This window comes from Vanellus vanellus (assembly GCF_965231255.1).
Source record: "Vanellus vanellus genome assembly, chromosome: 1".
Taxonomy (NCBI): Eukaryota; Metazoa; Chordata; class Aves; order Charadriiformes; family Charadriidae; genus Vanellus; species Vanellus vanellus.
In genome coordinates, this window is record NC_138905.1 from 32,191,580 (window position 1) to 32,207,272 (window position 15,693).

The 15,693-nt window shown below is 37.5% G+C and overlaps 1 protein-coding gene across 1 annotated transcript in view; it reads left to right on the plus strand.

The window, feature by feature from the left end:
- PNPLA8 (patatin like domain 8, phospholipase A2) overlaps positions 1–15,693 on the plus strand; it is a 42,016-nt gene that overhangs the window by 18,532 nt on the left and 7,791 nt on the right. The window contains exon 8 of the mRNA XM_082498686.1: positions 1,209–1,403. Coding sequence (XP_082354812.1) covers positions 1,209–1,403 — 195 coding nt within the window. The remainder of the gene's footprint in view (positions 1–1,208; positions 1,404–15,693) is intronic.

A 15,693-nucleotide genomic window follows, 5' to 3' on the forward strand; every position in this document is an offset into this window, starting at 1 on the left:
ACTGCTTCATGAAGTGCAAGTGTATATGGGTATGAGAATAAACTCAAGCATCAGTTTAATAAGCTTTCTGTTAAATTTTCCAAAGCATTTTTTCTTGCTGCTTCTGGTAGTGCTTAGAACCAAACCTTCCTTTTGACAAAAACAGGAAACTTTTCCTCCATCATCAAATGATGGAGTACAAATCGTGCATGTGTTTTTCTTCTGCATTGTCATATGGAAGTAATACTTTCCTTGCTTTCATTTTTATAAGGATGGACTTACTGTGAATTAAATTATTTAACTTATGTAGCTGAAGAATGTAAATGCATACAGTAATATCACAGTGTCAGCTGTTAGAGCTGTTGAGTAATGTTTCCCAAAAACACTCTACTCTGTAAAATAGTAAACAAAATGGAATTGAACACCCACTTGTCTGCTAGACTATTGTTCTGAACAGTGCCAGCCAGGCTGGGTGCATCATCACTAAAAGTTCTTGCATATTCTAAGACTCACCCATAAGTATAGGTACTCTCACCTTGAGTAATTATATCTGTAAGATGTAATTATTTTTTTTTTTTGCAGTCATAAATTTTGTTTTATAGAAATACCATTTTGGCTTTTCACTTAGATTTACATTTGTGACTTTCTGTTGATGAAATTTCAGGGTCCTTGCAAAAAGCCTTGAAAGATTTGATTCTTTTGTTTTTCTTTGGGAGAGATTCTTCCTGCAATCCTTTAACTCAGATTGCAGTATTAAGTAATCGTTTTCTTGAAGAAAGAATTTGGTTGACCTTGCTAACAGTTGTATTTAACGGCATTGTTGCATTGCTGGTGACATACTTTTGAGAATGAACTATGAACGAACTATTACTGATAAAGGCAAAGTATTTTAAAATCATATAGATGGCACCAGCTCTTTTTTTTTTTAAATATCAATGGATAGATATTGGTAGAAATGGAATAGCCACTGGAAACAATTTCAGATTAAAAATAGCATTTTCTTTAGGGAATTTGGTTTGGAGAGGGTTTGTGATGTTGTGTGTGGGTTTTTTTTTTTGTTTTTTTTTTTTACTTTTTAAAATTCAGATAGGCATTATAAAAAAGTGAATATATAATGAACCAAGTAGGATTCCAGAAGTGTATTTAAGGTATAAATTTAATTTCATATTGTGGGAAGTTGTCATTATTGTCATCATAGATGACTATTTTTGCTCTTTCTAACTCACTAGGTAGCTGCAGTAAGCACCATTGTAAACAGAGGAACACCACTGAAAGCATTTGTTTTTAGAAACTACAATCACTTCCCTGGTGTTAAGTCTCATTATATTGGAGGCTGTCAGTATAAGCTGTGGCAGGCCATTAGAGCTTCATCTGCTGCACCAGGTTACTTTCAGGAGTATGTTTTGGGCAACGATCTTCATCAGGTAAGTTGAAATATTCTCTTTTAGTAAGTATTTTCTAGTATGATACCTGAGAAAAAAGCTGTCTGAATTTCTGAATCAGAACTAAGCAAGTAAGTTGGTAGCAGAAAGGAAATCTAGGATGGATAGAAGTAAGAAAGGAAATTTTTAGCTCTTAAAGAATTAGAAAGGGTATAAGCTTAAGTTGGTATTGAGAAGACTAAAATTTTTAAGCTCTTCTGCTGTTCCTTTCTTCTTTGCCTGGAAGGAAACCTTATCTGAGTTGTAAATTGCCTCTGACTTCCTGATTACAGCTGGCATTTCATTGAGCATTATTTCGCTAAACAGATGGTATGACTTAAAATCTAACAATACTGTAAAGTGAAAAAATCAAGTTATGTGTTTCAGTGTTCCTTGTATTAGTGCCTAATTTCAGTTTATATTCTACTTCTAATTCTTTCTGTTGATAGCTTATTAAGCTCTACCCTCGTTCTGAGCTCGTAAAAAGAATAAGAGATGCCACAGTAGTAAGATTAAACTCAAAGGACAACTGCAAAAGAAATTCCCTTCAGGATAAAGCACTGTCTCCTATCAACAGTGTATGCTATTTTGTTGTATTATAGCTTCTGTTGGTGACCCTGGTTAGAAAAGAGCAAGGCAAAGTAATTTCTTTAGTAGTTTTTTAACCATTGCGTTCTTGCTCTCCAGTGCCCTGTTATTGTTCTGCAGTTCTCTGAGTTTTAAAGGAATCCTTTTTACAGTACATATTAATTTAAAACTATTAGTATTTATTTTTAAGAAGATCTGTTGCGTATCTGTGGCAGAAAGGACTACGAAGGGTGACTGTACCAGAGACCTTCAACAAAGACAGCATAGGATTCTATCATTTAAATTTACAGAAAGCATCTATTACGTTGCTGTTGTATTAATTCATACGGTGGCATTAGCCTTACTACTAGAAAGCAATACTATTTTGAGTAATAAGGTGTACCGGGATCACATACAGAATTTCTCATGGCAGTGTAATTAAAAGGCAGTGTAATCTCATTAGGATTGTAATGTGCATGAGTAATACTGAAGTTTAAAGACTGACAGATCAATAAGGAGTAGAAGATAAAATAGTGAAAAAATGATTAGATTAAGAGATAATAAACAGAAGCATTGATACAGAGAAACAGCTAGAATTTAATCTGGAAAAAAAACAGTGTACTTCCATGTTTTGAATTAACATTTGTAAGGAGATGGAATAATTATATTCAGCTATGTAAAAGGTCTGCATAAGTTGAGGGGTGAAGGGGAAGGGTTCCTGTGGAGGGAAGGATGGTGCTACTACATCAGCCGCATTCTGAGAGTTCTTCCATTTTATTCTGTTTCCCCTTTTTGTTTAGTGTCTGTCTTTTTTTTTTTTTTTTTTTTTCCTTCCCCCTTCACCACTCAGCCTCCCCAGTATGTTCTTATCCCCAAGATAAGACATTTTAATCACAATAAGCAAATAAGCTTGGGTGTTTTTTTAAAGCTAAAAATGGAGTAACAGAACAGATATTGCAAGCCTAAGCACTGCTTGAAATCCTGAAATGTGGTCGTCTTCCATTTGGCCAAGCAAAACTGGAAAGGGAGCTGCTTTAGCCTTTGGAGCTGTTCCAAGCTGCTCCTTAACTGCTTGAATGGGTCAGTGTTAAGCTATGTGAAGCACTTTTCTTCCTCTTCTCACCTTTCCACCCCCTCTTTCCTTGAATTGAGAGTACATCAAAGTCTGTCTGTGCTTCTGTATGAAGAATAGCTACATAAACAGCATGATTTTTAACTTCTGTGTAGTGCTTAGACAGTTACTTATCGCAACATCATTTCTGAATTGCCAGACGTATGTGAAATGCAGTAAGGTGGATATTTGTTTCATCTGTATTCATTTTTAAATTCAATTTACTAGACCAGAGAATGTATGGTTAGTGTTAATAGAGATTAGATCCAGTGTTCTCAGGCATGTGGAGCTAGAATGAAGTCGAGTTTATTTTTCCTTATTCCAGACTCTAGACAAAGCCCTTCCATATGATCTTACCAACACTGTTTTATCAACACCATTCTTTTCTATTTGATATATTTTAATTACTAGAAAGCAGTGGCTTACAATGTGGTTCACCATTGTAAGCCATAAAGAACTAAGTATATTTTCAGTACTAAAACTAAAACTGTTTACTGTAGTACAACTAGATGCTAGATTTTCTGTCTTTAACTTTCATATTATCTGAAAATCTCTCTTCTACCCAGGCATGATATTTAAACACTTTTGAATTCTTTTAGAATCCAAAGGGTATCATCTTTGATGTCCGTCATGCTTTTCTTTCTCCAGATTATACTTTTACACATCTCTATTCCCCATAACTATCTATTTTCTGTGTGATGTGCTTGTTTTTTTATGGACCACCAACTAGTAAGGTGCTTCATGGCAAATGCTGCATAACCATCTTCATGCAGATTATAAATCCACCACTGCACACTCAACATACCTTGAATTATCTTGTTTTAACCCTGGGGTAAAAGCCTTTATGTATGTAGCAGACTATTGCCCTTACATTCTTGGGTTTAATGGTACCTCAGTGGAAAATGCAAGGTAATAAAGAGTTTCATCTCTATTAAAGTATCCGTGATGAATTGAAAAGAATACGTATGCATAAATATGTTTTTAAATAAATAGAATCCTAAATGCAGTCATATTCCTGTTTAAAATAGCTTTGTGATTATTTTTAAAGTATGCTAATAACTTTTAGTCCTTAATTATAGCTCATATCATAAATACAAGATGATAGATTTTTTGTTAAGCATCTTTATTCTAAGAGTGCACTGTAATTGTAATGTTAAGTTCATCAACCAAGTTATGTATGATACCGACATTTGTAGTTCATGTGGAAATACTTGCTCTTTTCTGTCTTACCACTTTAAGCCTGTATACTATCTAACAGGTTGGGCTGCTTTTGATCTGCAGAAATAAATGAAGCATGACATTGTTAGACATTCTCAATGATACCATGATTTTTGTAAAGTGCATCAGCACAGTACGCATTAGTTGTAAATAATAATTTATGCCAAAGGCTTCAATATTGTATTACAGTGTCAGACAGATGATGGTCTTTTGAGGAATTTTTTTAATGGATTGGAGACTTCCATTAATTAGTCAACATAATCTCTTCTGAATATAAACTATGCTAGTTTCTTAATAACTTAAATTTGCTTCTGCAGTGTTGTTATTTCTAAATAATTCAAAGAATAGAGATGGCCAAAATGTGAAAATGATTGTAAAATGTCAATGAAAATTCAGAATAGTAAATATAATGGGATTTGTTTCCTGGCTGAAGTTTAGGACTCTAAAGGATCCTATATGGAGACCGGGTTTTGTATTGGCTTATCAGTGAGTTATACATTTAAATCTGAATGAAGAGCACTCTGGCAGTTGATCTGACTTGGGACTGTTCAAATATGTGAAAATATTTATTTTGATAATGGAAATTTAGTGGACTACTTCTATGGTCAGCCTGCATATTCTTGTCTTATGTTATCTAGCTTTTGTTGAAATTGGAGTCCTTTTGCGAACTGTATGAAGTAGTTGAATAAGAGTTATGTGTAGGGTTGAGATTAATTCGTAAAGATTTTATGTATGACTCTAGATGTATATGCTGGAATCATGCCTGAACTGAACTGTAGCTGTTCACTTTACCTCACTTTTCCATTATAAATATATATACACTTATATGTGTGTGTGTATTTGTGTACACACATGCATGCCCTTTCTTTGGGAACATTCCAGTCTGACTTCCTGTACTAGTCACCGTAAATGTTCGAGGGGATTGTAAAGTGTGTTAATTTATTAATAAGGTAATAAATTATTTTTACAATTCTTCTGATGTAATCGTTTAGAAAGAGACTTCTAGGTGCCTGAACGCTTATTCTTATCTGTGCTGCAGATAAGCTGATGCCAGGTTTGTTAAATTTCCACAAAAAGTAAGCAGTTCAAAAACAAATCGCAATATTTACAATCGAGTCAATCATGCCATGCTATCTGGTTCCACTCTGTCAAGTAGGAAAAAACAGTGCAGCTGTTGGTAGATGAGGGGAGGAGGATTAGTATTCTTTGTGGTTCAAAAGAGGAACACATTAACATTCAAAGGGATTTAATCCCTGTAACATGCTTCTCCAGGAACCATGCAAGTCAAGAGAGAACAAGTCCCTTCCACGGAGGGCTGTTTCTTATATATCTTTCTTTTTTTTTTCCTGTAGTTTGAAAAGCATTAGGGGTACTCAATAATGTCACTTCAGTAGATAGTACGTATGCTGAGGAAATTGCCAGTTAATTAAAAGAGCAATTTAAGATTTAACAAAATCATTATGCACACTTCATTTACTAGGTTTTACAGTAAAAACTAAATTTGTCCCACAGGATTAATTAAAAGGGCAGCAGGGGTTGTGTGTGTGGTGGTTGTGAGTTTAACAAAGCCACAGATTTTTCTCAAAATAAAATATGGTCTGTTTAATTCAAAGGACCTGATCACATTTTCTTGATAGCTTCCCATGATTTCATTGTTGTATTACAATTCCACTTATTAAAATGCTGATGTTTAAATAATCGTATTTTCTTTGAGCAAGATCAGATACTAACGCGGTTAAATTGGCAGCCTGTCTGTTAGTGGAGTTTTAATAATGCAGGTGTAACAGGATGTGTGGTGAGAATACAACCTAGAAATAAAAAATACGTATAGTGCAATAATATGATGTAACTAAGCTTTCAAGTCTCACCTTCATTGAAAAAAGATAATACACAGGTTCTTTTTTTTTTTTTTTTTCCCCAAACTTTTCCCTTCCTTTTATTAGGCAGTAAATCTGTAAAGCCATTTCATCTTTGTAGGTTGTTACAGGAGACGCCTTCAAAAGTGACTCGCTTAGTGGATCCTACCCTAATTGGTTTTACACGGTAGCTTTTAAAATTAGATTCAAGGGTGCTTCCCAGGCTCTAAGAAGACATAGAATATAGGTCACATTGAAGTGCTTTTCATTCTTAGGATATGCCACGGTGATCAGTATGCACCAGAGCTTATACAGACTGCGGTTTAATAGGTGTATCTTGTTCTCACAATGATAGAAACAAATATTTCTTTGTTTCTCTGTCTACTTGTTGCCATACACATTTTCCTACAGCCTTGGAGGCAAATGTCGCCTACTGTTTAAGGAAGAGGGAATTTATTGGTATGTGTCAACTCCACGAATACGTGCATTTCTTTTTCTCTTATGGATTCTGGAGGTTTGATTAGCAGCTCTTAAGGTGGATGCGCATCATGCAGTTTACCGGTTTGTGAAATTGCTGTGGTTACTGCACCAGTGGTATTTTGCAGAGCAGACTACTTGCAAGATTGCAGGGAATTGCTAAGTGAGGTGTTATTGGAAGATTTGTTTGGTGAAATTAAATTGAGAGTATATTTTGGCATTTAACTTGGATGCATTATTTTTATCTCTAGTGATTCAGTGATGCTTTGCTAATGTAATTTTCACAGTGCTTATTTAAAACAAAAAACAACTCGCTCCCAAATGGGCTGTGTTACATTTAACTGTTGTTTTTGCTTAGACTTCTGAGTCCATATATCTTTAGCCGCACTGTTTACCAGCTAATATTTGCTATAAAACAAATCTTGTAAAATCAGAGGAGGCCGGTATAGTGAAAAATTAAGAACTGAGTCAATTCAATGTCTGTACAGACAATCTAGTTTGCTGCTCTCAAGTTCTGATGTTACCAGCCTCCATTTCTTAGATCAAAAAGAACAATTTACTGTTAATTCTTGATAGATTGTAATTTTTGTTTTCCCAGGTTGTATATCTGTCTGATACTGACTTGAATGGGGCCATATTTTCATACGAAATAGCCTTGTGATATTCATTGCAAATAAAAGCCTAAGAATGTTGGGGGACTATTGATATACTGTTACCTCTTCCCTTAAGGAAAGCTTGTTTATGATACATAGTGGCCTGGTGCTTAATGCGAACGATTACTTTGTGCTTTGTCAGCTACTATCCAGCCTCTAACTTGCCTTCTGTGTTGTAGTTTAGGAAACTGCCCTATTCTTTCGTGGATACAGGTCTTAGTACTGTGGCAGGAATAGTTTTCACTATGGATGGAAAATGTGCGTAAAGGCAGTTAGTCCAATATCCAGTGCGTTCCCATTAGTCGAATAGGGCACAGTGTCTAAGCCATATTTCTTGTGCTGAGCTTCTCTTCCAATGCAAGGATTAATCTATAGTGTTGGTTTTGCAAATCCCAAATCAGTTGGCAGTCTCTTCAAAGATTCTTTACCTTGCATTGTTTCTTTTACTGGGGTTATACTTACACTGCTGTTTTTTAGTAGTGGATATATTTTAGATTTTTGGCTACAGAACTTAGAATTATTTCAGCTGGCATTTCCTTAGGAAAAAACAGTAAGGGAGTATAGAACAAAACAGTTCCCCCCAGGTCAAATTTAGTCCTCTGTCATGGTTGCCAACTGCATCGTAGACTGTAGTTCCTAAAAATGTAAAGCTGTCTTGGCTGCTGCTACCTTTGGAAAGGGTTATTTCAGGAAGATATGTCTTCGTTTTTCTCATGACTAGAAAACTTCTGATTTTCACTCTTAAGTTGTCGTGGTTTAGGCCAAATCCACCACTGGGGACCCGAGGGACCCCAGACGGGACCGACAGATGCTCCCCTCTACCCCTCTACAAAGAGAGAGGCAGAGGAGGAAAAAGAGACTTACAGTTTAGAAGAAACTAAACTACTTTAATGAAATATTAATAATAAAATAAAAAGAAATAATGAAAAATATATACAAAACAGTATCAAGCTCCCGAGATGACAGTCGCATCACCTGCTGGCACTGGGGCAGTCCCAGGCTGGACTCAGTGACGGACGGGAACTGGATCCCGGATCTGGATTCAGGATCGGGATCACAGGCAGACAAACAGAGTCCTCCTCAGATGTCGGCCATTGAAGGAAGAGCCCCTGACCCTTTGATCCCTCAGCTTTTATACTGAGCATGAGGCAGATGGGATGGAATACCCTGTTGGTCAGTTTTGGGTCACCTGTCCTGTCCTCTCCTCCCTGCAGGTGGGACCCCACTATGCTTTTCCGCTTCCGACCTTCCAACATCGCAAATAACAGCCAAGGGCAACCAACTTTGTTATGGCAATAAGTGTAAGCAGGAGCCTCTCTGCATACCATGCCTGGGCATCAGCTATAAACAATTGGCCTTATCACTCTGAGAGAGTGAACACTGTCTGCACAATATGCTGTTAATTTCAGTAGTTAGAAGAGGCCCAGCTAAGAAGCGGTTACTGAACAAAATTGGTTCTGTTTTACCTCAAACCAGGACATAAGTCTGTTGGTAGCTAATGGATACAAATTGTCTTTGTGCCAGTAATGTTCTCTGGTTTAATTAGCTTCTTGTAGTATTTACCCTTCTGATAAGTATATAGAAAGCACTTCCAGCCTTTTTTATTTTGTTGGTCTAAATAATGCCAGTCTGTCTCAGTCTTGCAAAATAGGCTCTGTGTTCTCTTGATCATCCTAATGGTCCTTCATTGCACCTGCTGCACTTCGAGTAATCTTTCTTGAAACTGGACTGTTCAGTTGAGGAGGACCATGTCAGAGACCACTTGGCCAAGCTGGGCATTCACAAGTCCATGGGCCCTGATGGCATGCATCCGTGAGTGCTGAGAGAGCTGGCGGATGTTATTGCTAGACCACTCTCCATCGTCTTTGAACGGTCATGGAGAACAGGAGAGGTGCCTGAGGACTGGAGGAAGGCTGACATCACTCCGATCTTCAAAAAAGGCAAGAAGGAGGACCCAGGGAACTACAGACCAGTTAATCTAACGTCTGTCCCTGGGAAGGTAATGGAGTGACTCATTCTGGATGTCATCTCCAAACACGTTGAGGAACAGGAAGTTATTGGAAGTGGTCAACATGGATTTACCAAGGGTAAATCATGCTTGACCAATCTGATAGCTTTCTATGATGTTATAACTGGTTGGCTGGATGAGGGGAAAGTCGTGGGTGTCATCTACCTTGACTTTAGCAAGGCTTTTGACACTGTCTCCCATGACATCCTCATTAGGAAGCTGAGGAAGTATGGGCTAGATGAGGTGACAGTGAGGTGGATTGAGAGTTGGCTGCGGGACAGAACTCAGAGGGTTGTGATCAGCGGCACAGAGTCTAGTTGGAGGCCTGTAACCAGTGGTGTCCCCCAGGGGTCAATACTTGGTCCAATTTTGTTCAATATATTCATTAATGACCTGGATGAGGGGACAGAGTGTATCCTCAGCAAGTTTGCTGATGATACCAAACTGGGTGGGGTGGCTGACACCCCAGAGGGCCGTGCTGCCATCCAGCGTGACCTGGACAGGCTGGAGAGCTGGGCAGAGAAGAACCTAATGAGGTTCAACAAAAGCAAGTGCAAGGTCCTGCACCTGGGGAGGAAGAATGCTAGGCACCAGTACAGGTTAGGGGCTGACCTGCTGGGAAGTAGCTCTGAGGAGAAGGTTGTAGTAGACAGTAAATTATCCATGGCCCAGCAATGTGCCCTTGTTGCCAAAAAGGCCAATGGAATCCTGGGCTGCATAGGGAAGAGTGTGGCCAGTAGGTCGAAGGAGGTCATTCTCCCCCTCTACTCTGCACTGGTGAGGCCACAACTGGAATACTGTGTCCAGTTTTGGGCTCCCCAGTTCAAGAGGGACAGGGAACTGCTGGAGCGAGTCCAGCGAAGGGCAACTAAGATGATTAAGGGATTGGAGCATCTGCTTTATGAGGAAAGGCTGAGAGAGCTGGGACTCTTTAGCCTGGAGAAGAGAAGGCTGAGGGGAGACCTTATTATGGCGTACAAGTATCTAAAGGGTGGGTTGAAGGAGGATGGAGCCAGGCTCTTTTCAATGGTTCCCAGTGACAGGACAAAGGGTAACGGGCACAAGTTAGTACACAGGAAGTTCCGTTCAAATACACGGAAAAACTTCTTTAAGGTGAGGGTGACAGAGCACTGGCACAGGCTGCCCAGGGGGGTTGTGGAGTCCCCTTCTCTGGAGATTTTCAAGACGCGCCTGGATGCAGTCCTGAGTAATGTGCTCTGGGCAATCCTGCTTTGGCAGGGGAGTTGGACTAGATGATCTCTAGAGGTCCCTTCCAACTCTGAAAATTCTGTGATTCTGTGATTTATCAGTGATATATCCAATAATACAAGTCACCTGGATTCCATATGGGTCACTTTTAGTCTTCGTACTCTTCCATATTTTTCTCAAAGCATTTTGAATTTCCTGTCATTTTACTATTATTCAGTAAACTGACTGCTGTAAGCATAGCCCAATTAGTTAGCCAAAGTAATATCAATAAGTAATATTAATAAAAATCAGGTTATTGATGTAAAAATATATTGAGTGTGAGGAATATTTACATTTTTAGCTTGGGAAATGAAATTTAAAGAATTTTGAAAATTTGAAAATCTAACATAGTTGGCTTTCACAAGGATTAGGATATCTTTGGATCTGTGATTTCTTGCTCACTTGTGGAGGTTTTATAGTAATGTGATTCTTTTGCGTAACTACTAGAGCTTTCTCCTTAGTCTGATACATCCCGCTGTAGCAAATAGTTTTTATATCCTTCCTAAGTTAAATGTTGTCAGAAAGGACAAACCTTCTAGACTTGAGCCCCCTAGTGTCATCTGAATCCAGAAAGATTTTATTCAGATCCGTGGGGTTTTTTGGTTGGTTTTCTTTGTTTGTTGGGGACTTTTTTTTTTTTGTGTACTTTTGCCTGTGCTTCTCAAACATCATATGGAGAACCTGAGGTTGGGTCTGTTTGGGACCAGAATAGATTAAACCACAGGGACAGCTTTTTCTCTTAGGTTGTACACTATGATCCTCAAGTGTAGTATTACAGGCAATTCATCAGTTGGGAACCACAGTTAAAATCCTATTTTGGTGATGTGCCCTGTTGTTCACTGCAGAATTCATGCAATTAAATCTGCAGTGCACAGCATGTGCTTTTAATGACAATATATTTTATTGCCCAATAATTCTTTCTTTCATGATGTCTCCTGATATTTAGCAATTCTTCGTCAGTGCAGTGTAAGAGCACATTTTCCATATCTGACATAAAAAAATGAATTTAGTAATGTCTTCAGAGCAGCTGGTCATTTTCTGTGAATTAATGACTAGCTGGGATGAGTTAATAATTTAAGATAATCACCTAGCCATCTACCTCAGCCAACCATTCATTGTAAAGAAATGTCAAGAGGAAACATGGGTAATGTAGGGTAAATTACTGTAAAATATATTATTAAATATTTAGCTTATAATAGCAATAGTATTGATAGCTCTCAGAAACATTTAGCATAACATTTGTGTGTATGCAAACAGTGTATTACAGTGTTTCTAATTTTTAGGAAAAAACGATAAATACTATATGGGAGAACAGTTGTACTGAAAAGGAAGCTTTTCAGTAAACTTTCAAACTGTATTAGATTTTTTTTTTTACTTTATGTAATGTCATCTCAGTATAAAGTGTTCTCTTTTTGCAGCTGGTGTAGTAGAAATACAAATCTAGCAAATGTACCTTCTGATTTTTTATTTTTTTTTTCCCAACTGTCAAAGACAGCAGTAATGGAAACTTTAGTGTCATTCAGTAATATAAAACCAAATCCATTTAATTTTAATGTTCTGTACAAACATTTTCTAAAGAGTTTTTCCACTAGCCAGTTCAAGGGGAATCACTTTTTCAGTGCGCACTTGAGCAGTTACTTGTCACAGTTCTAGAGTGTTTGTTTTTCTAATGTCTGAAGAGAAATTGTAATTTTGATATCCTTATGAAGTAATGAGCACAAGACATTGATATCAGGAATTTAAAAAAACATTTCTGCCTCTCCTGAAGTAACAGTCAGTTCATTCTGAAATTGTTAGAACTCGGGTGTATGGGAGGATTGCATTAATAGCTGTCACCAATTAAGGCCTCTGGGAATTGGCATACTGCAGAATACATCATCAATTGTATATAGTTGACCCAATAGCATACCTATTAGCATGATTTTGAAGCAAGGGTATATCTTTCTAAATAAATTGGATGAAATATTTGCATAAAGAGATAACGGTAGGTCATTGTATGCTTTGTGGAAAATTATCTAATTTATTAAAAAAAAAAAACAACTCACTTATGAAGCAAAATGGATCAGGCCCCACCTTTAGAATGAAGCTAAACCAAATTGTTCTAGTGCATGGTATATTTTAGAGATTTCTTGGAAATATTGTTACTGCAATGCATTGCTGTCACCAAGGTAAAGAGGAAACAATTCTACTTCTATACTGTTTCATGTTTATAAAACGTTGTGTATTTTACGGGGTGAAAATAGATTGTGCAGGGACATAAAGATTTCCTGTACTTGCTGGGAGCTCCTCTTCAACAGATTCATCCTCGGTAGTGCTGTGACCAGACTGACAGGTTACTTACAAGAGCAGAGCTGTAATTAATGTAATATTGCAAACACTTTCGTATATATTTAACAGAACAGGGTGATCATATAACTTTTGTATTGAGGAATGTACATTTGTGCGGAACACTACAGAGTCTAGTTTATTGCACAGTTAACACTGAATGTATGGATTCCTTCCCAGTGATGTTTGACTGAGCAAGCCTTAAAGCTTTATATGTGAATATAATAACATTCTCGTAATGGCCCTGGGTGCCCAGTGCAATGAGTGGACGAAGTCACGATGTGAATCTTGAAGTGATCTGTATGAGTAGATCTTACAAGAAGTAAAATAACTGTCCTGTTTCTCATTCCTGTCTTCTACTCTGAGGACGTTTGCTGCTACTTATGTAAACGTATTGAGCTGATTTTGCAGGACGACTCAACAAGGCATACCCATTTTACTTGTGGAAACTAGGGTAAATGTCTTTAAATTAGTTGCTTTTTCTAAGAAGTAGCCCCTTGTAATAGTGCAGCAACTCTTCAAACTCCTCATTTGAAGCAATAAGCCCTACCTTTCACCTGCATATTTACTATCTTTATGTTGACTTTAAACGTAGAATTTGAAAAATACTTTTCAAAAGTCCATTCAGAATCTTAGCCTGTCTTGTCCTGGCCGGTGATAGCTTTGTACTACTTCTGTCTCCACTTTTTCACAAAGACAATGCAAGTAAACAACAGAGCAAGTCTGTAAAAGTGAACTAAAATGCAAAGCATGTCTGCATAGGCAGTGAGGGGAAATGGTTACTATGGAGCCAACAAACTCAGCTTCCAAATATCAGGCTTGGCTTTCTGAAGTTATATATCCCTCATCCAATGCTAAATTATTTTCTTCACAAAGCTTAGCATCATTTTAGTGAAACTGTAAAGCATACAGGATGTTACACAGAACAGTTACAAGGCATAGCTTGAGTCTGACAAAATTAGGAAATGCAGTGAATGTACAGAGTATTCTGAACTTGTTAGAAACAACTGCCAGTGGTAAAGTATGGTTCAAACTGATTTTTTTTTTTTTTTTTTAACATCTTAATTTTAAATAATTGTTTTTAAAGTTTTGACTTGAATATGAGTGGTGACTTTATGCACAGTCACCATATTTTTTTTTAATGGGACAAGATTTTCAGAAGATTCTGTTCTACTAGGCTCCCAAGTGGTCTGGAGCATTTGCTTTCGTTGAGACTTCCCGATGTGTTTTCCTTGTGGTTGTAGAATTTGCCCCCATCTATTTCATAACGTTTAACCGGATGTTTCTTTATCCCCAGGACACTGGGAAAGCAGGATATCTTCACTAGAGTTTTCATTGGAGCACATGCTTACAAAAGGTGCATTTTTCCTGCTGTAAATAATTTAAATATTTATCTGGTAGTCAAATCATGAGGGAGCCATCCCTGTCTATTTTGCAACTATCAGAAAGCTTATAGAAAATATTAGCTACAGCTTTAGGCTTCTGACTAACAACCAGCAAGCCCTAAAAATATGGTTACAGTTCTGTGGGGAATTGATTTGAAAAATCTGTATTAAAAAAACATTTTGTTGAGTTCACTTAGGAATTAGCTGATAAAATATTAAACAAAACATAACAGTTGAATGTTTACCACTTGAAAAGCCTTTGGCAAAAGACTGAAAGTAATGTCCCAGTCCCTGAGATCACTGCTCTGCTATCACTAACAAGCTTGGGTTTATACATATCAAGCTCCATTTCAAGATTAATTTATTTTATTACTTCTGTTATTTTTATTAGAAATATTAAAAAAAAAAAAGTCTTCTTACCTACTGTTTACCTGCACGATGTGAGCATAGGTATAAACCCATTTTCAGCACTTACTTGCATTAACATTCCTACTAAGGCACTTTGTGTTCAGTGTACTGCCAGCAAATTAAGTTGACTCAAGTGTGGAGTGGTTTTACAAAGTTCAGAATACGAAAAAGTGTATCGTACTTGCCAGTGCACTGATGGTAGCAACACAGCAGAATGCAAAAGGAAAGGGGTGACTCATGTATGTTTGGGAAGTTAAAAAGAATTTGCAGTTGGATTGAGAACTAGCTAAATGAGAAGAGATGGTGAAATATAGGGAAGACCAGACAGTCTAAGAATGGGAGAACAGAGATAATGAGGGGTCTACTCTGGCCATTTGCCCAACACTGAGTCCTAACTCAGAACTCGGGACAATTGCACATTTCTGTGGCTGTTGGTCAGTAATTTAGTCATTTAAAGAGTTCCTGTAAGTTACCCTTTCGGTTACAGATTCCAAGGTATGAGTTGCGTATGGAAAATGCATGTTTGCGTTTTCCACAAGACTTACACTGGACTGACAAAGTTCAGTTTCTAATAAGAATGGCTTTTAAAATGTATTTTCATTTTACAGCTAAAATAACAGGCATCTATGATTCATACACTATTTCTTTAAATGGAGTAGAACCTTAGAAAAATTAGAGGAGGACCGGGCCTCAGGAGGTCATCTGGTCCAGCCTCCTGTTCAAAGCAGGGTAAACCTCAAAGTTAGGTGAAGTTGCTCAAGGCCTTGCCCACCTGAGTTTTGAAAATGTCCAAGGATGGAGATTCCACAGTTTCTCTGGCTCTTACGCTGCACTTTTTTGAAAGAGTCTGGCTGTGTCTTCTCCCCCTTTTGGTAGTGGAAGACTGTGATTGGATTCCTGCTTGGCTTAGCTTTCTCTTTTTCCAAGTTAAGCAAACCCAGTTCCCTACATCTCTTCTCATGTGTTATGTGCTTCAGCCTTTGAATCACGTTCGTGGTTCTTTACTGTATGTATTTCAGTTTTTCAGTGCCTTGTAA